The sequence below is a fragment of the Tauraco erythrolophus genome, chromosome 5, assembly GCF_009769465.1.
Source record: "Tauraco erythrolophus isolate bTauEry1 chromosome 5, bTauEry1.pri, whole genome shotgun sequence".
NCBI classification, from domain to species: Eukaryota; Metazoa; Chordata; class Aves; order Musophagiformes; family Musophagidae; genus Tauraco; species Tauraco erythrolophus.
The window spans coordinates 46,782,990-46,810,001 of record NC_141469.1 but is presented as its reverse complement, the minus strand read 5'-3'; the positions used below and the strand labels follow the sequence as shown (position 1 = coordinate 46,810,001).

Here is a 27,012-nt window from a genome sequence, read left to right as displayed (position 1 = left end):
AAAGTTTAGCTGAAAAATTGTGACTGCGATGTATAGGAATAGTAATGGCTCTATCCAGTTTTCTTGTGGTGTAAAGGATAGTAACACACACACTGAAGACACTCTACAGATTGGCAACACGTCGTCTTTCAAGAATACAGCAGCAGTGGTAATATGAACATCTCACCCTCAGTTCATTGTACTTAGTACATCGCTTATTTGCCAGATCAAAAACCTTAAGTTGTAATGATCAAATTTATAGTCTGTTATAAACTCTTAGAGATTCTGTATTACATAAAATTGTCTTCCCCTTGGCCCAATGCATATGTGTATAAAAAAACAATAAATCTCCATATTTGACTCATGTGGTCTGACTCATCTTTATAATGAGGATCTGACTCATTTCTAAAAAATCTTCTTAGCCAAATGAGAACAAAATTCCTTCGCAAAAATGATTCATTTACTGTTTAGAAGGTATGTAAAACTGGCCGTTAGGGGCGATGTTCCTAAAACAAACCTAGTCCAAATTAATAACATCGTTTCTATGCATGGCTTTTCTAGTATTTTCATTGTGGTACCCGAGTTCTGTCTTCAGTGTATTTGTCTCAATCATCCTCATCTATGCCGATGTAAGAACAGAACTTGGCTCTTTACAACTTAACATAACTAGAAGTAAAAAGAAAAGTCATATTGGAAAAAGGAAATGAATAGACGTCATTTTGCATAAAGTCTGCACTAGGTTAAGAGCTAAACCAGGAAGGAAGTTACCACCACTGTGCTGGATGGGAGTGCTTCAGAGACATGTGCTTGCTTTTGAGAAAATCAGAACTCTTCAGATTGGTACTAGGAATAATTACCATGTTTATTTTATGTTTACCTGAATTTTTCAAAATCCGTGAAGGTGAGTGATCAGCTTTTAAAATAGCCTTTTACTTATTCTAAAGTCTGATTGCAATTGAAAAGTTGGCACGTGCTTTCCTAAAAGTGATGGTTAGGACGCTGTACTCATATGGACTTTGCAAAGCATATAGATTTTTTTTTGTTGTTAGATTTTCAACCAACAGAGTTAATGATATGCAGTAATTTGAAAGGAGTTGGTCATTCATTTACGTACACTGCAAAATTTTTGGTAACTATTTCCATGCAACTGTACTTTTACTATCCTTATCACGAAGAGAGTAGTAAAAATACGTATGTTCTTTTATAGCAGGTATTCATATCTTAAAAATAACTTTTAAAAAGTTTCTTTTCTTAAATGCCTATAAAACTTTGTAAAATTGCTGTTTGATATGAGATACTGTCTGTGAAAGAGATCTGCAGTGATAATCTGACAAAAGGTAGAGCGGAATAGGTGTAACTGAGTGAAGCAAATCTTTTAACATCAATCCCAAATACATCTTGGTGATCCTAAAGGTCAATACTGGACTTAGGATGAATGCAAAATATACGTGTGGAAGTTATGCATTCAGTGCTTTCTAAAAATCCATAAATAAATTAATATTAAAATACTTTCGTCACATGCATTCCTAAGTAAGTTTTTGAATAGATAAATTTTATAATAAAAACATTCCTTTGACAAATGATGTGTATTCTCAGGCAGCATGAAATAAATTATTTATGAAGCATAATTTTCTGGGAAAAAAAATAAAATATATCGAGATTAGGTTATTTAAATTTACATTTGTATTTTCATTAACCACAAAGAATAAATATGGCATTAACTAGAATATAATTCATGGATTTTTATGGTTTATAAACAAAGAAACTTGCTAAGATGTCACAAGTTTTAAATATAATAAAACCGATGAATCAGTTTAAGATGTTGGAATAATTAATGTTTTACCTCTATGCAGAAGTAATCAAAGTATGTTAGCACAGACTGTGCAAATAAACAGTGGCATAGCTATTGCGAGAAGAAAACATTGACCTTACTGTCAAACATCAGAGAGTGAATAATTTTGTTTTAATGGAATCGGATTTTCTATGGAAAAACACCCTGTAAATAGAGGCTTAATAAAGAATTTTCATAATCACTAAACTTCCAAACATTAGGCATGTGTTTGCATATCTTTGAATATACAGCAGTTTCCCAGAGATACTTTGCAGGGTTTCATCTCAGTGGTCCTCTTAACTCTTCAGGTCATCTACATTCAGATTTCACAAAACCTTTTCCATGTTTCCAGTGATTTTTATGAGTGGGAGGGTGCTTCCCAGTCCTGCAGTAAAGAGCAAGCCTCTTGTGCGTATGGCACTCTATCTATCTGCCAGGTAATCCACTGGAGAAGCGTAGTCTTTTTGCAACCCTACTTACAGCGTTCAACAATACCTATGCCTCCCTAGAAAGTCCACAGTCCTGTGAGTTGGAAGAAAATAAAGTCTACTGATGCTAGATTGCAATTTGAATGGCTTTCTCCGTAGAGATCTTTCAAGAGGATGGTAAGCACCCTCCCTAACAGGACAGCATTCCAACGTTTTCCACTCAGATAACATGCCTTATTTATATACAGGCAGCTCTGGAGCCTGTTTAGATATGTGTGAAGTCCAAAGTGGACTTCATAGTGCTGTATGCAGACTGCTGTTACGGCACAGCCTGTGGATTCCCAAGTCCACGTCCAAATTTCTTGGTGGAAGGGGTATAGTAGGGAGTTACGGTTAATTGACCTTGAGAGCGTGGCAGTGGTTTTAGACTGGTGGTCCAGATGCCCACTGGCCTTGCTGTGAGAGCAGAGTAAGCTTTCGATTTCTGCGCCTGGCTCATCTCCACAGAGAAGCTCTGCACAAAATGCCTCCTTCAGCTGGAAGAATTTAACCTCAAGAGCCTGCTCTGCTCCAGGTTGCACGGGTCAGATCGTAAGTGTTTTGAGGAAAATGTGTTGGCTTAACTCAGGGAAAGATCAAGCCTTAAATTTTGCCAGACGTTTTTCCTTTTGGTATTAAAATGAACTATTTTCTTACCTGCATAGGACGTGTATTTTACATTTCAATTTATTATGTTTTATAAGGAGTTTATGACTCTCTGATGTGGCGTTAGTATAGTGAAGATAATTGACTTTGGCGTTGGATTTTTAATTTTATTTCTGTATCCTGTCTGAAATCCTTCACTGAACCATGTCTGAGGTCGGCCTGCTGCGATGTGAGCACAGGTGGCCTGTTGAAGCTGTCAGATTGTGGCTGAGCACTGGAGCAATTAAAGGCTACGCTTTTCTCTCTGTACATAAGGATTTATGAACATATTACTCCAATTATTCATAATGGGCGTTAGATGCAAAACGTCCTCTTCAGAGGCACAAAGGTACTGCTAGCTGGTTGGAAGCTCAGCTGCAAAACTATGGGTTAGTGCTGCATCAACTCCAGGAAGTGGTTATCCGTATTCATAAATATATATTTGGTGTTGGGGCTCCAGAAGTTTTTTATTCTTAAATTTTTTTCATGTTGAAAAAATAGTTCAAAGTTAACTTGAGTAAAAATGCATGATTTGTACAATGAAGCCCTACTTTCATGTGGAAGACAGCTAAAATAACACTCATTAATAATTAATTCTGTGTGGTTTTTGCTACTTGCCAGAACTGCATGAATGTACTCTAGATTCAGTAATTTGATACTGAAATTTGACTATGAATACCAAAACCAATGGTCATAATTAAGAATCGTGTTTGTTGACTGACTATAAGAGAACATGAAGGGTGTGGTTGGAGGATTCAGCAGCCTTTCTGTGTATTTTCACTGTCTGGTTTCAATATCATTGGAAAGAAAGTTTTCATCCTGATTATAGCTATTTTACGACATAATTGCACTGCTGCGTTCGTTGCAACTGCTCAGTTCCAGGGCCAAGTTACCCCTCCAGACAGGAAGGCTTTCGTCTTCTTTTCAAGTACAATCAAGTCGGAGAAGCTTTGAAACAGGAATGTGACTAGATACCACCACAAATTTGAGTTAGTATTACAAGAGATTTCACACAATTCAGCAATAAAATTCAGCATTGAGGTCGTGGGAAGACTGTGTGCTTGCTTTCTCTCACTTGTTGATGCATTCAGTCTGCTGCCATAACCCTCAAGAAAGAAAGTGCATTTCATTGTGAGATGGTTAAATTATCTGTCACCTAATGCTTCCATGCACGTATTTGTCCATGTGTCCCATATGACTGTCTTGCTAATATAGTACTCTTTTTTTTTTTTCTACAGCTAACACTGTAGTTGTGTCATGCATGGATACCTGTTCATCAAACACCACCACTTTTCCACTTTGTACTTTTAACAATTCTTGCAAAAGATCACCGAGACAAAGAAGAGAAAACCAGACTATTTTACTGAAGGCCATTTTAAACCATTCAAATTTCCAAAATATTCCATGTATTTGCCAATCCTCCAGGAGGGAACAACAGTCCCATACTAGACACACAGAGTGTGAATCCAAGAGAGATGTGAATGTTGATCATCAAGGATCAGGGGCTGCAGCTAAAAAATGTAAGTAGGAGAAGAGAAATATTTAATTTGAAGTAGTTAATTACAACACAAAAGACATGTTTTCATTTGGTAGTTCAAAGAAAATTATGCTACTGGTTCTCTGTGGTCCTTGAAAATCTATGAACAATTTTCTTTTTTTTTAGATTGTCTTTGCATGGCTAGAAAATGCAGGTTTTATGCTAGATTCTTAGTGGCATTCGTTCCTGGCTGTCAGTGAAACATATTGGTAGCAAAATGCTAATTTTTTTCCTTTGAGGATCTTGTATAAAATCATGTGTGGGAAGGTGTCATTATCTTCAGAGGGCTTTGTATTGGTCTGGAAGGAGGATGCTGTGAGAAAAGTGCCCCATCCAGCAGCCACCTGAAATATTTCTGTTGCAAATTTGACCTCTACCACCTGGCTTTTAGGAACACTCTTATATCCCTATCTTTATTCTTTTAATCTTGCTAAATTCTCTAAAATATTTCATTTATTTGTAGGGACCTGTAGTTTCTGATCAGTTTTCAACCTGAATTTGCTTTTAAATGTCATTGTGAAACTCTGTGTGTTGGTTGCTGATATTATAGGATGACAGGTTGTGAGCGAGTATCTGAAGAACTAATTCAAAGATGGTGACTATTCAGATGGCAGCTATGCAAGAAATAACCTCTTTTTTTGCTTGTAGTCTGTGATCTCCAAAACCATGAATAACACTGAATAAGGACTGGCACAGCAGTACAGAGAAGAGTTCAGCAACATCCACATCTTTTCATAGCAGTAGCAGAGTATTCCTTCTGTGACGTATACACTTGCAAATATCTGGAAACTTTTGGGGAAGAGGATGCCTCTGAATTTTGCTCTCCTAACATTGTCAGCAACAGGGGCAATGAGCCAAGTCCTGAATGTAACGGATGCAGTTCTTTTCCAAATGCATCATTTTCTTATTACAAAATAGCTATCTTAACACATATGGAAAATAACAGAATGAAACATATGTGGACAAACTGTTCTAAGTTATACCTCCACAACTCTAACACTTTTGACAATGTCTTACCTACCTATGTTTCTTGTTAACAGTGTGCAAGTCTCACAGCTTGTGTGATTTGAAGTGAAACAAGGACCTTCTGCAACCGATAGCAGATAGACTAGATGTACACTTCAAATCTCTGTCATCGTATGGCTTTTACTTGCTTTTTTTTTTTCATAGCCTGATTTTTGTCTGCGTTAACTTTGATGACATATACGAAACAACAGAAAACCGAAAAGCTCTGAAGCTGGTAGTAAAGCAAAAAAGCAGCTATAATTTGCAGGGAAAATATATTTCATATAGATAATCAAGACACTTCAGATCTGCTCAGAATAACTTTACATGGTATCCTTTTGTCCATTTTATCACAGTCAATGTAAAAGCCAACTGTATGTTTTTGCAAGTGAGACAGAGAACTTATGTTATTATTCTTTCTGAGTAGTCTCTTTGTCTACCACATGTTATATAACAGTTTTGTTTCAATTTTTAGTACCAAAAGCAGAAGGCTCAGTTGAAGTGAAAACAAAAGATGTTATTTATTTTTATAAATATTTTAATTTCACCACGGATTCTGAGAAAGAAGAAGTAGAGCACGATACTTACTACCTGCTGGAAATCCACATCAACAATTCTATAGTCGGAGCAAGAAATGCAGCTGAAGAATACCTAAATCATTCCTGTCTAGTGGCAATGATGGAAGACCAAAACGACTGTATAAATATTTCACTGCAACTGAAGTCTTACATGGAATGTAAGTTGCAAAGGAGAGTCAGAATGGAAATTAAACCAGAAACTACATGAATCTTGCAAAATCTCCAGTAGGTAGTTCTCTGCTTTCAGCAACCATTTGAAAGTATTTAAGTATTTAACAAGAAAAGAGTACAATTTTGATAATCCCTTAGTAAAAGACCATCTTTAGTAGGCAACTGGCAGTTTTTATAGTGATTTTAAGCAGGCTTAGTCTTGGCTTTCCTAGAAGCAACACAGCAAAGTAAGTGTCTGTACATTTTTTTGCTTAGTGATGACAGAATCACAAGTTGCATGTATGGCAAAAACTGGAATTACTTTTTTCTCTCCTCTCCCTGATAATGGCATAACCCTGTTGTCTTGGAGGTAAATAAAAAAATTCCTGTTAACTTCCATGGCAGAAGAACCAGGAGACAGCTTTGACTTTCCATAACATCATACTGCAATATCCTACTATACAGCCTTACTATGGTACACTTAAAAGAGAAACCTTTAGCACAACTAAGCTTAGTTTTCCCTGAGGACAGCCTGTCAGCTTTTTAAATTTCTCTTTGTGCTGCAGGAGTTTTTTGGCTGGTTGCCTGACCATGGTCAGAGCTTCCAGCCCGTCTATATGCAACGCTTGCGATCTGGGAATTGCTGAATTATTACATTCATTTAGTTTTGTATGGCTAATGAATTTTATGCTGTATTTTTGCTGGTAAAAAAAAAAAAAAGTGTTTTGGAGTTTGCTAAACCTATGTTAAGTAAGCCCAGGTACAATCCTAGGTAAGTGAGGGCCACTTAGTTGTTTTGTTGTGTTTTGTGGTGTTTTTTTTTTTTTTTAATAAGTAGGTCTAGCTATGAGAGGAGTATAGTTTGTAACTTGCCCTGCTAACTTGTGTCAAAACTCTGAGCTAACCGCCCTTTGCTAAAGGTGATTTACCTGGGAAGTAGTTATTTCATATCAACAACAAAAATTAACAACACATCTTTTTTTTCTGTTTACTTGAAAACAAAGCTAGCAGGTGCTCAGGGCTTTGACTAGGCAAGGTTGATGTACAAGTCATTACAAGTCACTGCAGGATGGGGTAGAGTACTCTGTTTGAAAGGAGCCTAAATCATTGTAAAAAAGATATTTTTAGTTCTAAATGAGGAGGGATGAGCTCTACTTCCCTCAAAGAGCCATGGGGTTATTGGCAGGTACCTCAGGACTTCTCAATGGAGAAGATACACAGGGGAAGTTGATGTAGGTCTAATTATACTGTTCTAAGTCAAGGAAAGGAAAACAGTGGTTTGGCTGTAGTCTGTAATTTGATTTTATATGAGTCATAGTAACATAGTTATTTTTTAAAGTAGTTATTTGACAATGCTAAGGTATGCATTAACATGGAGCTGCCAAAGGAGTTTGAAAGGTTTTTTGAACAACCAGGGAGGAAAGTTCCCCACACTCTTTCTCTGTGGTATCTATAGTCCTGGCTTGTACTAGTTATTGAACACATTCCGTGCGGAACATGGGTGCATTTCTGCAGCAGCCGTTGTCCGAAAGAGCAGCCTACCTCCTACACCCAGTCCTACACTGATTCTCCCCCAAGGCAGCTTTGGTTAAAAGAACTCCTCAGAGGGGTCCTGTTGGTGGCGTTTTCTCACTTTTGATGCAAAAATTTCTGTATGTAGAATCTTACCTTCTCCCATATTGAAGATGGGCCAGGAGGTTGAGAATGTCAGTTGGACAGTGGACAAATTCCTTCTGTGCTCCATCCAAACAAATAGGGGATATATATTACTCTTGTTCTACAACAAATATAAATGTTGATCTTTGAAGCATTTTCAACCTGAGTTGTATATAACAGTTTGTACAAATAGGAAAAGTTTTCATTCACTTAGCTGCATATAACCATTTCAGACATGGGGAGACAGATATAGATGAAAATGAAGCTAAATTCTAGGTAGAGAACTTAATTTCAAACAACAAAGAAGGCTAAAAGAAAAAGGCATAATCTTCTATTTTGTTTTAAATTTTCATCTGCTGGGGGATAAGCATGGTCCAAAAGCCTACCAAGATCGAATGTTCTGCTTTTCTCTGCCAGTGATTTCCTGCTTCATTTTATGTCTTCTGCATTTTATGGACAGATCCAATGTGTATGACGAAGATCATTTGGCTCACTATGATTCCAGTAGTCTTTGTGTTTACTGTTTCAATTGTCATCTACAAAATAGTCCAAGAAAATGAACAAAACTGTAAGTAACATAAAGTTAATCGGCATGAATTTAAATTTCTATGCAATGAAAAATGTATTAATTTACAATAACAAAGCTGTTGTTTATTAATGTGGTTCAGACACCAATATTTTAATTGTAATATGCTAAAAGCTTCTTATAGAGGGACTGGAATATTTAGATGATTGATACTATCACCTCTTACCTCTGAATTGGGGATGCAAATCCAAGCTTGTTGATGGTGAATGAAATATTGGTTTTTTTGACAGATGCTTGGTGGTGACCTATGATCCTGTAGTGGTATGAACTTCCGATTTCAGACTGATTCCAGTAGATGAAACAATTACAGCTGAACCTTCTTGAAGGTCTTAAGCAGAAAGGCAATGACCAATATAAGCAGATTGAAATGCCCTTTCCTCCCTGAAGATGATTCATTTAGGTCATGGTCAAGAAAACTTACAGGATAGATTTCAGGAGATATGCACTCAGCTGTCTGTCCTAAAAACTGGTTATATAAATTCAGCGGTGGTGTAATCCCATGCAGGCTAACCAATCTATGCCTTAACCCCAGAGCTGAATTAAGCCCAGATAACATTTCTTCTCTTTGCTGTTATTTCAGCAAAGAAAATATTGCTGTGATTTCTGAATCAGCATTATTGACTAATCCAAGTAATTAAAACTTTAGTATGAAAGAACTTTTCCTTAGTTCAGAGACTGAAACAATTGTTTCAACAGAATGATTTCAGCAGCCAAGACAGGCTCTTCCTATGCAATTCACTTTTTGGCTGAAATCCGGATTTTCAGTATTTCTTCTAGCAATACACAGTGAAGAAAGCAAGAATAAAAGTGTAGGAGTACCTTGAGCTTGAGACTTTTGAGCAATCAAGATAAAGTTCTCTGCACAAAAGTAATGCAGCAAATTGACCACTTGTCAGCTGTTGTTCCTTGTTTTTCATCCCCAGTCAGAGATAGGTGGTACAGGGAGCGCACTCCCTTTCATCCATGTGAAAAGGGTGTTACTTAACGTGTTCCCTGAGATAATAGCTGTGAGATGCTTTTCACAGCGATTTCCTGAGACGTTCTGCCTGTGTCAGCCCTGAGTGGGCAGAACGCCTCTGGACAACCAGCACTTAGTTGCTGTTACTGGGCAGATATCCATTACCCTCATTGTCCAGAGCTTGGTCACAGGGGTGATAAAAAATGATGAGCCATATCCATTCCCCGATTGTCCTTACTGTATCCACAGGCGGTTTTGTAACGAAAAACCAACACGAGTCTAGTTTTAACCATAACTGAACAGAAGGAAGAAAAGTGCCCACACACAAAATGTTTCTGTGATTTTTTGCATAATGTAAATATTTTATGCATATGTTTTTAATGAATAAGAAAAATAGTTGCTTAAAATGGTAAATCTGTGGCCCCCCACCAAATGATTAGAGAAACTCTAGTGGTTAAAATACATGATCTTTGGCTTATTGCTAGACTCAAATTCTGAGACCTATTTACGTATGCAAAAATCCCACAAAGTGTAAATTAGGTCTTTATAAGTGGGCTATTAAATGCTCTAATTTAAAGGACTTTTATTTGCAATTTCAAAGCTACCTATAAATGTCATGAGTATGATTTTCTATGTTTTGAGTCATAGCATCCCAGTTTTAATGCAGAACTATTGGTAGTGATGATTAATGATTTACTGCCTTTATTTTGAACATCAGTTTTCTATTAAATGAAGGTTTTTTAGAACAGTCATGGATACAAGCAGGGAGAAAAAGATGCCCTTTTGAGGCTTCCAATTACTCATTTGCTTCTAGAATACCTTTTCTCTTAATAGAGGAATAGTGGTTTTATTAGTTAAATTCATGATGTGTAACATTATAAACAACATTGATATGTTACTGAAAAAATGACAAGCACATAAAAATCAGATTTAAGGGCTGTATTCCTTATGTGTGTATATTGCAAGGCCACCTTTAATTGCAAGTCTATATACTGCTTTTTTAGTGCTGCTCAAAGAACACAGCAGTATTACTATGTGCTAAAACAGCTGCTAAGAATTTTTACAGTCATATTTCAGTTAGTAGCTTTTCTCTTAATTTCTGAGCACTACTGAAAGCTGTTAAGATATATGGAATTATTCATTTCCTCTTGAGACCTTCCAAGACATTCTGCTAGGCAGACTCTGAGACTCTCTGAAACATTAATGAAGTTATTTCCGTGAGTGTATAAAATAAAATATCCAAATAAACTTGGTGGAGGTTACATCTGTTCCATGACAAAGGAGCTAAATTAGAAATTAGCCATTTTGCCCTTTCCCTTCCACTCTCATCTTATAAACGTTTCCAGAGCTTCCTTTGACATTAACTGTTAGAATGCATGCTTAGGGCTTCAGCACATTAGATCTCCACTGGCTATTCTTAAAAAAAACATGACCTAAATAATGCTAGTTTAATGAATTTCTTAAAGATGAAGTTTTCTAGTGTTCTCAAAAGAAAAAGATAAAATCAATTTTGTTACTTAGAATTGGAGCGAGCCTGTCATCAGAAGCTGGATAAGCTCTCAACTGCTGCAATTGTAGGAAAGGGCTAACCATAACAGCTGCATAATCAACTGCAATAACCCCACCAAGAGCACAGTTCTAAGAGAGCAGAAGGGTGGAAAGACTGAGGAGTTTGTGAACTGGGTACTGAGGACAGTCAGAGGTGTTCAACCCAGCTCTCAAACTGTGCTTCCAAGGATGAACACTCCACGCTTGCAAAGAATCTATCAGCTTGCTAGGGTGCCAGTCCACTCCATCCTTGCTATTCCACTGTCAGTAGTGTGAGTCTGAACCTGTACTGGAACATGTACTTCTTTGATAACCTTCCAAAATTTGTTCAAGGTACACAGTATAGAGGAGGGAAGGAATAATTTGAAAAGGGCAAAGCTAAATGGAATTTCCAGAAAATTTTGTTCAGGAAATATAAACATCTGGCCCTGGGTTTTCCTCATCACTTTATTTCAAAACCTTCCTGTTTTTTTCATGGAAGGCGTTTAAGAATAAGGTATTTACCATTTTTTTTGTCTAATCAATACCGTATGTAATTCTGTGTTATGAGGATAACGCGTTTTGTTTAAAACAGATTGTAAACACAGAGTGGCAGCAGTTTTGACTGTTCTAAGAAGAAAGAGTTCTAGAAATGCAAGAAGAACCATATCTGCTACTAAAATTCATCCCTTGCCTGGTAAGTAATATAAAAATAAAAACCTAGTAAATCTTGAGGCATGAGGAGGTCAAAAAAGACCTTTTAAGTCTTTCCTGTCAGAGGATGCTTCAGATTTGTTTTGGAGCTACCTTGATCCTACACAAATCTGATCTGGCTTATGTTATAGAAACATTTTTATATCATAAATAAATAATTCTGATGATGAAACTATAAGAAGATCTATGTAGATCATGCGGGAATGCTTCTCCCAGTCTTCCAAATGTGTTGTGTTAATCACTTTGGGTTTTTTACCTCCTTTTAATTTTTGATCATGTTGTGTGCCATATTTGAGGTTTGGCAGCTGAGTGCTTTGTGTGTGTATGAAAAGTATACAGACATATACGCACATGTATGTATGGTCTATGTGTTTATGACTCTTGACAAAATCTGCTACCAAAGAATGGAAAGGATGGCTGTAGCAGGACTCAGAGAATGACTCTGCTGGCACTTTGTAGCCTCTTTCTAGAGAAAAATTCCTGCCAAGTACAATTTTCTAGTTTCGGATAGGAATTAAAATGTGGTCTTTTGAGAGTGTAGTATGTTTAGCACAGATAAATTAAATGGCATGGCTAAACTCTATGTTTTGATTCCAGAAATTATGGTTTGGTAACAAATCTCTGTGTGAGAGGAAATTAGCAGCTGTAGCTCTGAGTGTTACTGATGTTGCTGGAGGAGTCGTATGCTTTGATAAATTCCGTGGATTCTGGTTTTATGAAGGGAGCTCTATCTTTGAAAAGGTTAACATGGACATATAGAATAAAGCTCTGAATGGCAAACCAGCCTCCTTCCAAAACAAGAAAAACTACAAAGCCAGCAAATTAAATAAATGGTTTTAAATTTGGCTAGGCTTGGATACCTCCCTGTTTGTTTTGTTGGTTCTTCAGGAGTAAGAGGAGACTCAATAATTTCTCTCTACAACTCAGTAACTCATGGCATTTCAATTTTTCCTAGGAAAGAGTGAATAGCTCCCTGTCTGCCTGAACTCTCCTGGGAGTACAATTTATGCTCCTCGCTTTTAAAGCACTGGCTACCTCTAAGATGTATTTATGAGCTCATTATTTTCATCCCGCAGGAAAGGAATTATCTTTCTGACATCTTTTGTCTTGAGTAGCTTCGCTAATACCATACCTGTTTTATCAGCATATTCACAATGGCATTTTTAGTGTTGTATATCCAAAGGCATTTTTTGTAATGGAGTTTTATGGAAATTCAAATCTAGTTTTACTAGATTTTACTGAAGAGAATAGGAATCCCATATTGGTCTGTCATTCTTACTTTTATGTTCCTCCCACTTCAATTTATACATTTAACCCAGAAAGACGTTAGTCGTATGAACTGCTATAATGGGTTTTATTTTAATATGATTTCACATACCATAATTCCAGTCAATCCAGTCAATTTCCTGATTAATACCAATACAATTTAAAGTGAAATCAAGACCATATGAAAAGAGTTTATTTTTTCTGGAGTTGCTAAGTTTAAGATTTGCTACTGTGACAATGGATTGTAAGTAGCTGTAGATGACTTCTTCGACAGCCCTTGAGAATACTGTCACTATCATAGAATCATAGAATCATAGAATGGCATAGGCTGGAAGGGACCTCAGAGATCATCTAATCCAACCTCCCTGTCATGGGCAGGGACACCTCTCAACTAGACCAACTATCGTTAGTGCATAGCTTGGAATCTTGAAACAAACATTGAGATCCAATGAAGACAATGCAACCACCCTGGAAACACTGTAATGAGCCTAAATAACGTGTATCTGAGAGGATGCGACAGTATCTCATATGGATGAAAAGTGTAGGCACTACTAAAAGGTTATTCAAAGTTCAGAAAGGACGAGGGAAAAAAAAAAAAAGAAAACCTAAACTTTGAGAATGAGAATGATTTCCTAGGCAGGCTCAGGAAATTGCTGTCTTAATATCACTGTGGTCCTACAAAAAGATAATTTACACCATGGATGCTAGTTTTGTGAAACTGTCAGTGGCTCTACGTCCATGAATCATTACCATTAAGTTCGATGGCCAGAGGAAAGGAGGAAAAATGTATAGTATGTTCTCTAGGGTAGGATTAAAGTTACAGCCTTCTAAATTCATGGTACTGCAAAGGATTGAGCACATTTAGGGAGGACAGGGGAGCTTTAAAGCATTCTGATCATTAATGTTGACTAAACGTTGTCTGTGCCGTTAAGCCAAAAAAGTATGCGCTAAAGCGTGGGCTGTATGGAGCGCGTTTGCTAGACTTTGGATCTGTTCCTGCCATTGCATTTATGTAAAACAGTCCCTTGAATGGTATGAACTGACAAAACACAGTTGCCCTTAAATGCAGCCACAAGAGAAGGGAAAGAGTACAGAGTGCCTTTTCTTCAGTGCGAGAACTAAGTATTCTTGGAGTAGTTGATGTGTTATTTCCAGTCACAGAGCATTTTCGTATCAAGTAGGACTTGATAGTAGTAGCACATGGAAAAAATCCCCAGAAGAAAAATCAATTCCTTGCTTTATGTTTATGACGAGAATCTTAGGGAGTTTCCCATATAAGAGACTTCTATTGCAAGAATGTGTTTGAGGAGCTTTCTCAAATTGAAGAAGCAGTAGAAGAGGTTTTGGAACAACTTAATAAATTAATAATAGCAATTAGAAGGACTAGACAGTATTCCCCACAGCGCTTTAAAAGACTTGGATAAAAACTGCTAAACTGTCATGTGCAGCTTACTGCTTAAATCAGCCTCATTCAAGAGAAAGGAAAGGCAGCTATACTTACCTTGCTCTTTACCTTTCCCTCAGCCCACCTTTCCTAAACCACTTTAGTACCTTTTCCACTACTAGCAACTGGTTAAGTATAGCTATTTCTCATATAGCTGTATCCTAAATAAGAAAGCCCAGGGACATGGCACAGAATTACTTGTTGGGAGCAGGCCCATGTATGTGAACTGAACACTACACTAACGGGGAAAAAAAAAAGAAAGAAAAGAAGTTGCACAGGAATCCAGATTGCATAAATCAGGGCATTTAATACCTGGCTGCATCTGCCTAGCAGGGTCTTTTCATACTGGAAGTTTCATTGATTAATTATATGGGTTATACTGAAGTGTGAATTTATTATTAGATGTCTACCACGATAAATTCATATTTAGACCTTCTTTTCCTAGCATAAGACTGACATTCCTTGTTTATTTTATCTATTTTATTTTTCTGTTGAGAAAAAAGGTCTGCTCCCAATTCTTATGCTAGAATCGGACTGTGCAGACAGGGAATCATTACTGTTAATACAATGATGTTTTACTTTACAGTCTGTGTGGGCAACTTAGTTCAAACATAATGCCTAGTTCTACATTGCTCAAAAGTATGTTCTCTCATTTTCAGTGATACCCCATTGGCTCACGAGTCACAGTTTGTTCAGTACATTTCAGGAATAAATACAGGATTCCTTGACTCCCTTGTTCTGACACAAATACTGCAAAGTTACTTCTAACGGATGGTAATTTTATTACTCATTCTGAGAGAAGGACGTTTGTAGGATCATGGTGACAACCAGGACTCGGAGAATAAAACCTCAGGGTTTCTGGCCTGCAGTTGTTTTCTGGACTGTTTAGACTGTGTGACACCATAGCATTGATATACGTGGGCTTGACAGCTGTAATTTACACATAAGAAACAACAAGACATATTTGCTCTCAGTCATAACACAATCCTATCCTATTAACACAATAGTTCCTCCCCTACAAGATTAGAGGAAATAGGCTAAATTCTGCCATCTCTCTGGTGCATTGCTACAGCTTCAGGTTAGTTGACAAGTTGGAAATAGAAGCAAACATTGGCTCGGTAGCATCAGAGCTGACATCCCCGTGAATTCAGACTCACTCCTCCTTGTATCTGCAATACCTTTTTCTTTTTAGCAAAGAGGACAGGCAAGATACATCTTCTACAGCAGCAAATAGATGCAGAAAGGAGAAATTTGTTTAATCCTTGGCTAAGCGAAGCGATCACCTATTTGATTCCGATCCTTTTCAGTTCCTGACATAGCTGAATAGTTGTCTTTTCCTGTGCAACTTAGATGAATAATGCTGGGAAAAGCAAAGCTTGTCACGGTATTTGATATTAACACAGACCCTACATGTTTCTGAGACACAACTATTCCAGAGAAAAATGCGAGGCCTTATTACCACTTTGGGTCTTTTTTTATGTTTCAGAAAGGAAGATAAAATCTATAAGATGCAGGTAATTTTAGGGAGCTTTTCCTAGCCCCCACGTGCTTTCGTAGAGCACCGATGCACAAAGGGCCAATTTCTCTGCTAAGTTTGTGTGCATGCAGAACGGTGTTACACACAGGCTCTGCAGGGAATATCAGCCTACATTCCCGTTCTTTCCAGGTTCATGCTGAGGGTGAAGGAAGATCCAATGCTATTTAAAAACTACCCTAGTTTTATTTTAACTTTGCTTTTCATATACAGTTGCTTAATTATCAAGATCTAAACTCTACTTTTTATTGCATTTTTCAGAGAGAAGCTCAAATATGTAGTCAAGTAGGGAAGGAATATAGCTAAATATAAGGGGCACAGTTCATCCTCTTGTGATTGAACTCAATAGAAACTCATTTACAGGTTTAGAGAAGTTGTGGATGGTCAGGTACAGGATGGACCTGGAGTTAAAACATATTGGTGTTCTACAGTAGGTCTTTGAAAATGCATTGGATCAAAAACTCTGAGTTCATTTGCCTGACAATGCTGTTTCTGCGCTTCTTTATCTGTATCCAATTAGATATCGTATCAGTATCTGTGTCACCAGCGTGCTAAAGGCTTCACCACACCCTTTCCCTGCTTCTGAGGTGCATGCTGTCATCTCTGTAACAGCTGGATGATGCCCAGAAGCTCTCCCTGTGTGTATGACAAGGTTAGCTGAGCCCATATCAAAGTTCCTGAATGGCCCTCTTGGCTGCCCTGGTGTGAAAATAAGTCAGAAAGTTCCCACTCTAAATTTCAGTTGTTTCTACTTAACTGGCCAACTGTAGTTTTTTGTATTTTGAGAGATTCTTTATTAACCCCAAATTTGCATTGCTTTTGTATTTTCACTGCTAGTAAAATTTCCAAGTGCAATTTAGTTACCTACCTTCAAGCTGCTTCCAAAGGAGGCTTGGGCTCAGCATGTTGTAGTCCACTAGTATCAAGAGGAAGTTAAATGCAAAATGTGGTTAGTACTTTCAGGAGTTCCTGACATGTATCTGCATCTCTAGGCACTGAAATCCCCTGAAAAACTGACTATCCACATCTGCCTTGTGTTCAGATAGGTCTCAATTATTTCAAAACTTGCAGGTTCAATGTTTAACACTCTGCTAAGATGTATTTGCTGTTTAATAATGTAGATAAAAATATTTTAACTTTCAGTAGTGAAAACCAGCGAACAACTGATTCCACTTACGCCCAAACCAACAAAGATACTGCCCATAATTCCTGAACAAGAGCATTGTCATGTGGGTACATCAACTGCACAGGGTAAGTAATATCTTACACTCCAATTATTCTGGTTTGCCTCATATTTTAGAATTAGTAGTGCGTAATATCAGCTCAAAATAAATTGCTACTTCTTCTAGCCAAATATATGAGATGATAAACTGGAAAATGTGTTCTGTGAGAGGTAGGTGGCAGGGAAACAAAATTGTTTTTCCTTCTGCCACCAAGAGTCGCCTATAAATGCATGTGTTAGCCGTCTAAACCCTGTGTGTCCCTGAAGGCCCTAGTGCAAATTCTTGCACTGTTTTTCTGGTGTAGAATATTGTGTCCTGGACTTCAGCATTATGCTGGCATTTGTTTCTGATGAGGGCAGAGGAAAGAATGAATTTGCACATTATCTCTGAAGAGAATCACGTGTTTGAAATTAATGGTTTGCTGATCAAATTCCCCAAACGAAAGAATCGATCGCTCATGTCATTATTCCACCAGTCAGAAGGAGTGACGAGATGTTGGTTTCAGCTTGGAACTAAAACTAGTCTCCCACTTCTAATTTCTCCAGCCCTTGTACTCCAGTAAATTGTTTCAAGAAGTTCAGATGTAAGGAAACCAGTCTGTAAAGAAGAAAATATTCGGTAAGAGATACCTCTTCCTGTCTGTTGTGGTTTAGACCTGGCTGGTAACTACACACCACACAGCCACTCGCTCATCCTTCCCAGCTGCAGAGAATGAGGAAGAGAATTAAAGGAGAAAAAGGAAGGAAGCTTGTGGGCTGAGATAAGAATATGAATATATATGTGTTTAATAATAATAATAAATAATATAATAATAATATAATAATATAATAATAATATGTACAAAGAAGTGATTGCACAGTGTAATTGCTTCACCACCCCAGTGACCAACACCTGTCCCGTCCCGGCCAAACGATCCCAAAACAGGTAAGACCCGACCACCACAATCCCGGACAAGCGGGAAAACAAGCGGGACAAGTTCAAATCATAAGGGGAGTTGTGGACCCTTTGTCCCAGCCATGCTACCCCCAGCCTGTTGTGCTCCTTCCTGCACGCTGGCAAAACACAGGAAGCTAAAGGTCCTTACTATCTCAGTACCAGCTATACATCAGCATTCTTCCTCATAATGAATCCCAGACTAAAACCAAAACACGGAGCTGTTCTAGCTGCTAAAAAAGAAAAACTAACTCTGTCCCAGCCGAAACCAGGACACTGGCAATACTTGTAATGCCTAGAAAGGGAACAGGTGCTACTTGCATAAGTATGCACACTAATATATCAATTACATAGACAAGCTTATGGCTACTTGCACAGATTATATTACTCTTCATGGTGAATTTTTTAGGTTAAAATCTGAAGAATGTCCTTCTTACATCTGTTTAAATTTGGATGAAGTTTATTGAAAACTCAGTATCATGTCCTGCTATCTTTTTAATGTGCTAAAAAAATTGATGTGCTGAAGAGTGGTTTGATTTTTGTGCTTCATGTGGGAACCATAAACAGTGTAATTGTATGTTGAGAGCAGAGCTAAAGAAGAGATTTTGAACAGCATTGCTGACAATAGATGAGGTACTGCGATAATAAATTAATAATTGTGCTAGATTATTGTTGGCTTTTGAGAGAAACTAGCTGGTGACAGGACAGTGTACTATAGTAACTAAAAATACTGACCACTTTTTAGTGATTTGCATCCATAGATCTTACAAGGACTTACAAAGATGGAAAGTTGTCATTATACTAGTCTAAAATGAGGCTATCAGGAGGCAGAGAAAGACAACATGACCTGGGAAGTCCGTGACATAGATGAGAGCAGTTCTCAGATCACCTCAGTTTAGCTGTTTGCCATTTGGATGTCATGAGCTTTCGCTGAGTGAGCAGACCCTTTCGCAGAGCCTCACCAGCCTTTCTGTAGGGCAGCTTCTTCCTTTCCCCAGGGATCTCCTCCCAACCACTTAGTACTAGACGATTTCTTTTTCTGACTACCTTGCCAACTCTCTCTCAGGTAAACTTTATCTTCCATATACCCTGTCTGTCTGCTGTTCCCTGCACACCTTAGTCATTTCCGGTGAGGAGCATTTACTCTTGGATTAAAAGCAAGATATTTCTAAGTTGTAATAGGATGTGTGCTATGGGTTGCTTGCCAGTAGTCAGTGCCTTCATTTATAAAGTATTATGGCTTATCGGTAGCATGCTTTGTCCTTCCAGCATGTTGGGTTCACCAAAACTCATCTTTTAGAAGCAGTGAAAAAAATATCATGGCCCGATGTTGCGTGCGAATTTAACTTCTGGTTCCTAAGGTGGGAGTAACCATTGAGATCGAACTGCTAGCACTCCTTTTGCTTTCATTATCTTAAGCATTATGTATTAAAGAAAATAGAAGAAATGAAACAACTTTGCAGATTTTTGATTGCTCTATGAGGCAATACATGAGATCCAGGATGCTTTGGGATGAAGTTATCCCTTTCCTTAATCTTTGGGTCAGTGACTGAAGGAAGAAGATTAGGTATCTTGAGAAACTCCAAAATACCTTGTTCCAGTGCTGTGCTGTACAGAAGCAGGAGCAGGCTTGTTTCCTGATCGTAACGCAGTCTTCCTGTCAGAAGGGCTGCTGGCAGGGAGTGGAAAGCTGGGCGGTGATATGTGGGATTAATGCCGAATACATGAAACTGTAGTGTTACAGGACATTGTGTGGAAAGACTATTAAAGGATGTGGCTGGAGAGGCCAGAACTTATATCTGGATCTTACCTTCCATCACATTAGGTTTTGAATAACATTTCTCAAAAGGAGTACTGTTTCCGAAGCTAAATACTCGGTGACAATAATAAAAGCACTTTTCTGCTTTAGTTCTGCTTCACCTTCCTGAAAAGAAACATTTCCTCCTTCATCTGATAAAGTCAGATTAACTCATTACTACTTGTGTCATGGGTGGCTCAGTGGTTAATGATGCTGCAGTTACAGAACTTGCTAGCTAGAAGTCCTTTTGGTTACTTAGGCTGTGGGAAGGAGATTTGGTCTGCTTTTCTCTAAGTGCTAGGGTGTCTCTGTGAAGTCTTTAGAATGCTGCCAAAGACTAGTTTGCTCAACAAGGAGGAGCTGGCTGTATTAGAAGTGCTGCACAGGAACAGCTCAGTACTGAGACTGAAAAATGTCAAGATGATTAAATTCCCAGAACTGACAAGGACAGTTATAGACTCCATCGACTTGATAAAACCTGTTTTTCTCAAGGAGGTGAGATGGAGATAAGAAGTGCGTACCAGCAGCTTCTCGATCAAAAAGCATCATCTTTTATCACACCACCAGCTGCTCCCCTGAAGCACATATGTTTCAGACACCAAACACAAGAGCCTCAAACAAGGGAGGGTTCTAGCCTGAGCTCGAACCTGAGGCACTCCACTGGGGATAGTGGCTTACATCTGCCCTTCTCTGCTTCAAATCTGGCTTCAGTCTGGCTGGTAGGAGTTACCTCAATGCCTGCCCTGGATCAACAGGCAAGACAAGGACAGGCAAAACACTTTTGGGTTAGGCTTTTCCTCGTTTCCAGCTAGCTGAAGCTGCAGTTTGGAGAAAGCATTAACCTCAGCACAGAGTGTTTATTTGATTTCTGTGTAAGGAGGCCAGCTACACAGCAGGTCTGGTAGGCAGGACTGCAGCTCTAAGCAGGAGGAAATGGAAAAAGCAAGGATCGCTCTTATCACCTTCATTATTGCTACTGAGCTGGAGAACCTGTTGATGGCCTCAGCAGTGGCCCTTAACCCAACACATTGAAAGCTGAAAGGCTCACACCATGTTGTTTTTAGCCACAGGAATTTAGGAAGTTAAAAATCCAGATCGGACAGGAGAGCAAACTATAAGGCATATTATTCGCTCATTGCTCCTGTCTGAGACAGGGAAGTATTTGTCTTGCTAATGGAGAGAGATCAATAATCAATGCTGCATTGCTACTTTCTGCTAATTTTTATATCAGAAAAAAACATGTTTCTTTTTATAAATATCTTTTAAATGTCTTTGTATTTAAGACAATACTGTCGATCATAGAATGTAAGTATGTTGATAAACATGTGACCACACACATGGCCGCACACATGCGTGGTCATGTTTATCAGTATACTTTTAGTCTATGTGTGTGTAAATCTGTATATCTGTATGTGTGTGTATTTGTGTGTGTGCGTACAGAGATGCATGCACACGCTCCATGGCCTACTCTTCCGTGGTTCCTGTCGCACCGACAGCTAACCCAGCTCATACAAAAACGTACCTTGCTGAAGGCGGAATCTTTCAGCACAGGTCACTTCATGTCTCTTTGCATTTTCATGGTCACTACTGTTACTATGTTTGAGAGCTGAAGTTAAGAATCCTCCTCTGTTTCTGCCATCTTTCATTAAACCATGACATTAGCAAACTGTCCTGGAAAAAAGGAATGAGCCGAGACTCTCGAGTGCTTTAGACAGTCCTCTTTATATACGGCAGCTGTCTGTGTATTCCTTAGAGCTGTCAAAAGGTGACATAATTATCATAAATTTCAAGGCTGCTGTTTATTTAGATAGGAAGCACTGAACATTTTATTCAGGGCAAATATTTGCATTCAGGAGGCGATACAGTTCAGCGGACAGCACGCTAGAACTGAGCCCTGGTGACCCAACTTCTGTCTCTGCCAATGACACCTCGTACTAATTTTGCACCGTGGTGAGAACTGTTTATCCTCAGCTTAACCAGAGAGTTTGTAGTGCTTTTAACTTACAATGCGCTACTTGCATCAACTGGTACTTTCAACTTTAAAAGCACTACTTGCATCACCTATTATTTTTAGCAGCTCTAAAATGCTATGGGATTGTGTATCTGGGTCTGCTTTGGGTTTTTTTTTGTTTGTTCTGATTGTTTGTTTAGGTTTTTTAAGTGAATACTCTTGTCTGAATTTATATATCAAAGCCAGGCTACTAGCTCCCTTTACTTAATAATACAGCATATGAAACCATAAGAAGACTAAGATTTCTGAACGTACTTGATTCAATGACTGTTTCTCTCAAAACTGTGGGGGCAAAGAGTAAATCGAAGTAAGAAATAAAAGTGGGGCAAGTAATAGTCAAATCACCATGCCCATTAAAACACCCCTATATATTATGAACAGCCCTGAAGATGCTGGAGCATTCAGCAAGATGATTTTGCTGATGGTTAGTCCTGAAATCATAGTTATGTTGGGAAGGTTTTGGCTAAAGTTGCCTTGGAAGCTTAAGAAAGCCTGTCCCAAGGAGTGACTATCTCTCTGTGTCTGTGTCCTGCCCTTGTGGCAGTCTGTCTTTCCTCAGTGGTGGGGCCACGAGGAGTCCAGGCAGCCTGGTGTGCAGGTCTCGCTGGCCTCTTTCCATACTGAAGGCGCACTTCAGTCTTACGGTGATCATGGCAGAATAAAAATCACGTGTGTAGCATGAAGAGTAATTGTGAGCCCTCTCCCTGCAGTACTTCTGTCCTCTGCCTGTTTAACGGGAAGCAGCGTTGTGCCCTCTGAATCAAAAGGAGCATTAATGGATTTCATGAATGACTAGGGACAGAACGGTGTTCTCGTTTTGGGAAACTATTGACAGATACAGACCCGACAGTTCTTGGATGAAGTGCTGCCATTTTATGAGGAAAGAAAGAATGAAAACTCAGTGTCTTAAAGCCAACTGTTGTGAATTGTGGTTGTTTTTTTTTGTAAAAAGTGTCCAGTGTCATGCTCTGAGCTGTTGTTAGATCAAATTCACACAAATTGGTCAGTGTTACCCGAACACTTTATTTACTGCATCTTCAACAGTCAATGCCCCAAGGACAAGATGAAACAATCCTAGTGTCCTGCCTCCCATTAATTCTCTTAAGAAAAACAATGGGACATGTCAAAGGCTGGATAAAAGCTAATGAAAGTTCCACACTAGCAATTCCCAACGATTTTTAGTACACTGCCTTTTGCCATCAGCAACTTACATCTCTTTTTGTAAAGAGCTTTGAGATCCCTGAACATGTAAGGGTACTTCATGGCCTCTGTATTTCTTTCTGAGTGTAGTGGTATAGTTAGATAACTTGATCTCCCAGTGAATACAGAATTTAAGGCACAATCTTATCTGCAGGTGAAATGGATTATAAAACTGGAACATAAGGAAGACAACAGATAACTGACAGGGAGGACGCACAGGGGGAGCATGTATACAGCTAAAGAGATGAAAACCTCTTTCACAGAGATTGTAAAATAAAAGAAGTTGGTGGGTCCCTTTCCTCTCTTACAAACTAAAAGCACGCGGACTTGAGACCTCCCATGTGGGGGTGGCTGGCACAAGAGATCAGTAAGTAACAAAGGATATGAGAGGCTGATTCCTATCCAGCTGCATTCAGAGTATCATCACTGCTGTCATTTTCTAAGGATACTGTCCCGTAGCAATTTAGAATTTAATTGTCCCAGGAAAATTCAATGCAAGTCCACCTAGAGTATTACCTGGGCTTTGGCTCAGGCCGCTCCTCCCTTCTTGGAAGGGGTCTTTAAATGCCATCATTGCAGAACTTAGCAGCACAAACAGAAAGGGCAACTAAAATATTCTTTGCCTGCTTTTCCTTATGTGATTGTGGCTTTACAAAAAGTGTTTTCGTATTTAAAAGAATCCCTCTCTCCTCTGTCTTTGAGCCAGACACCCACACAAACAACAGAAGAGATGAATTATGCAGGGGAAACAGTGGAACTCATAGTTCAAAACATTCCAGCAAAGGCACACACAAGCGTACTCAGGAGCGAGAGGAAGATTACAGTTAAACTGTTTTTATAAACCATGGATGTATTTGTAAAGAATAGTAGGTGCCATTTGAAATTGCTGGGATCCTTTCAATTATCCTTTTGATGCTTTTTCTGAAAAGCATCATTTCAGTGCTCAGAAGTGATAGTACTGTGGTTAAAGTAATCATAAAATTGAGTGTGATGCTGCTGAAGGCAAAAGTTCCTACTGGTACTGCCATACTGGGTTTGCCAGTTGGCCATTTTTGTGAGGCATCATTTTTTTATGCTTTCATGAATTCCTATAGATAACTATGAGAAAAGATTTATGCTCACATGCAGCTTTAAATTGTTTTCAGGACTGCATGCAGTCACTCAATTACATATTTATTTTTTAAATATAATGAGAGATAATTCTCCTCTGTTTCTGCTTCCATAATAGATTCAAGTCTTAATCATACATTAAAACGAAAACTCCTCTCAGTACGAAAGAGTCCACAGAATCAGATTGCTGAGTACATTCCAGGGTACTTGGCATGATTATCGGGTTCTGTGTAAAATGCACGCCAGGATGTGTTTCCCTCCAGAGCAGACACGTGGAGGTTTTGAAGGGAAGCACTCCTGCTTGCTTGCAAAACCGGACTGTAATGGGCACTGTTTAATGTGCTGTTTAAGCTCTCTGTTCCATTAGCCAGCATCAATTTTGATGCATTGTATCCTGCCTACGCTTGTCATTTTCCGACTCACTGCAGCAGCTGCTGCCTCCAGTATGATTTCGCAGCCAAGGAACACTTCTTACCCCAGTTCTTATGATGTAAAAGAAAAAGGGAGACAGATGTTGTTGTTGGGCCTGCAGCTACGGGAACTACCAGAATGGGTGACAAGCTACATTTGCTTTTTCACTCAATGTGAGAGTAACACATTGAGTTAGTACAGAAATCCTGTGCTCCCTGTCCTCTTCCCTTCCCTCCCTCCCACCCCACCCCCACCCAGTGTTGTATAGTTCCCTAAAAACTAAGATGGTCTCAATTGGAATGTGGGCATTTTCATATTTCAAGGTTCCTTGTCACATGCTACTATGGGAGCTGCAGTCCAAATTTCAAAAGTCTCAATGATTACTTAGGAGTATTTTCACTTGAGAATGTGGAAAAAGCTGCTCTTATTTCATTATTTCCAAATTTATCCTACTGTATATGAGTATAGTATGGGAGATGCTGTTGGGCACAGGTTTGCAAGTTCTTCTGTCCAGCTGTTGGTTTGGATTGGTCTATTTTTATTTTTTCCCATTAGGATAATGTAGCTTATTTTGGCTCAGCTGCAGTAAGTCCTTGTTAATAGCCCAAATTTACTCCTGAACACTCTACTGCAGGTGGAGTAGTTCATGAATAGATGCCCAGAAGCTGACACAGAGCGAGATTGTGGAGTGGAGGCAGATACCACACAAAACTCTTCTCCCAGCATCTAGCTGTCGGGAGGGAAGAAGAGAGTGAAGCCGGCTCAGTTATTTGAAGGAAAGAGATCAATCACCACCTACCTTTAAAAGACAGTTCCAGACTGAACCCTATGTAGATGGAGACGCTCTGCAGAAACCCAATTTGAGACACGTGAGGAATGTCCTCACCTCAGCCAGGCAGATGTGGTGAACGTTCGCTAGGGCAGCTTCTGGCTCTGCCCGCTCTTACGCTGCCAAGCTTCTCTGCAAGTGAATAAGGTCCAGTGCTTCCCACTCCGGTTCCTGTACCTACCCCCTCTTGTGGGGCAGGTACCCAAGCTGCCACCCCGTTGGCAGGTACCCTTCTTAGGTCTTTTGCTCCAATGTGATGTGTAGCTTCTGTTTTGTCTGCCTCTTAGTTACAGTGTTGCTTTCTTTGCAATAAAGAGGAGAATTAGTTACTGTGAAAGTCAAAGAATGACATTTAAGATAAATTAGGAGAGACTCCTATGTTAACCTCCTCTTTTTTCTGATACTGTTTTCTTTAGTTTCATACGTCACCATATGAAATATGATTACCATCGGACGAAAGAAGGCACATGGTACACCACAGAAGAAAGCACCTCCATTTCCAGTTTGTGGAGCTATGCTACCTGTCTTTTCACGAGAACGCCAACTATGCATTTTGGTGGAGAAGCTCCATTTTATCTACCATCAGAACTATTTGCTATTATGAAAATATGAATGATGAACAACCATGTTTTGCTGTAGAAACAACTTCAGTAGCAGAGTAGAGATTTCACATCTATTTTCAGTTCATTCAGAATTTATGTGTAATCATACGGTTGTGAGATAATCCTTGCAATAATTTCATTTTCCATCAGCGAAGAAATTCATCTTATATTCTCCATAGGATAAGAAAGTCTGTTTAAAGATGGAAGTGAACCTGTACTGTCAGGGAAAAAAGCACATTTTTCAGCCTATTTACTGCTCTAGGTGACTAAGATGCTTAAAAGATACAATTTCTGGCTGTTGAGGAAGGTGGCTAAAAGGTCATAGGAGTGAGTTCTGCAGTACATTTTAATTTCCGTAGTAAACCAGGAAGACTTTCATAAACTCTGGAACATCATAGTGGATAAAGAAAAAAAATGTGGAAAAATAGTAATTTGGCTTCAAACCACAAAATCATTACTATTAGTTTTTAATAACTCATTAAGACACCAAATGGGTTTTGTACTTTTTGATAAATTGCATTTCTATCTTTTGTACTAGCTTAGGTCATTAGTAGTCAGTCTCATTATCTCCTGGAACTTTCTCTTACTTTCCATTTATTACTGCTCCTCTGAGCGTCATCGAGCTGTTAGGGCTGAGCAGGGTCCCAAACTCATTCAGTGCTAACACATTATTTGTGGGTGCAATTTGGGCATCAATTACTAGGCAGAGACACAAATCGCAGAGCCAGGACTTCAGACTCCCTTGTGCTAAATCCATCAGGATGAACAGATTGTAAACTGCCCATTGCAAATATGATATGCAGCAATTTCGCATCATGTTAATACTTTGTAACCTCCATCCCTTACATTTATATAGCATTTCCCTCCTGAAGCTTTCTGAAATTGCTTCTCCAGTCATTATACTGCACCAAGCAGTTCAGATTTAATAGGAATAGTTGTGAACATCAGCTTCTGAGTGATTTGAGGCCATATGGAATTTTTCATATTTAGCTGGATAAGTCTGAAGCATTTGTTTCTA

At 38.7% G+C, this 27,012-nt stretch overlaps 1 protein-coding gene across 1 annotated transcript; it reads left to right on the top strand.

The window, feature by feature from the left end:
- Nucleotides 1-773: 773 nt before the first annotated feature.
- LOC104383460 (transmembrane protein 156) lies at nucleotides 774-27,012 on the top strand. Its single transcript, XM_086612076.1, has 7 exons — nucleotides 774-880; nucleotides 4,161-4,442; nucleotides 5,940-6,200; nucleotides 8,309-8,416; nucleotides 11,515-11,616; nucleotides 17,024-17,128; nucleotides 25,809-27,012. The coding sequence occupies exons 1-7, from the start codon at nucleotides 781-783 to the stop codon at nucleotides 25,826-25,828; spliced, it is 978 nt and encodes a 325-aa protein (XP_086468202.1). The 5' UTR covers nucleotides 774-780; the 3' UTR covers nucleotides 25,829-27,012.

Bases quoted from the DNA above. Each gene is read 5' to 3' on its own strand.
- LOC104383460 (XM_086612076.1), top strand. From the start codon at position 781: ATGTGCTTGCTTTTGAGAAAATCAGAACTCTTCAGATTGGTACTAGGA. The intron at 881-4,160 runs GTGAGTGATCAG...TTTTTTCTACAG, and splicing joins ATTTTTCAAAATCCGTGAAG to CTAACACTGTAGTTGTGTCA. The intron at 8,417-11,514 runs GTAAGTAACATA...TGTTTAAAACAG, and splicing joins CCAAGAAAATGAACAAAACT to ATTGTAAACACAGAGTGGCA.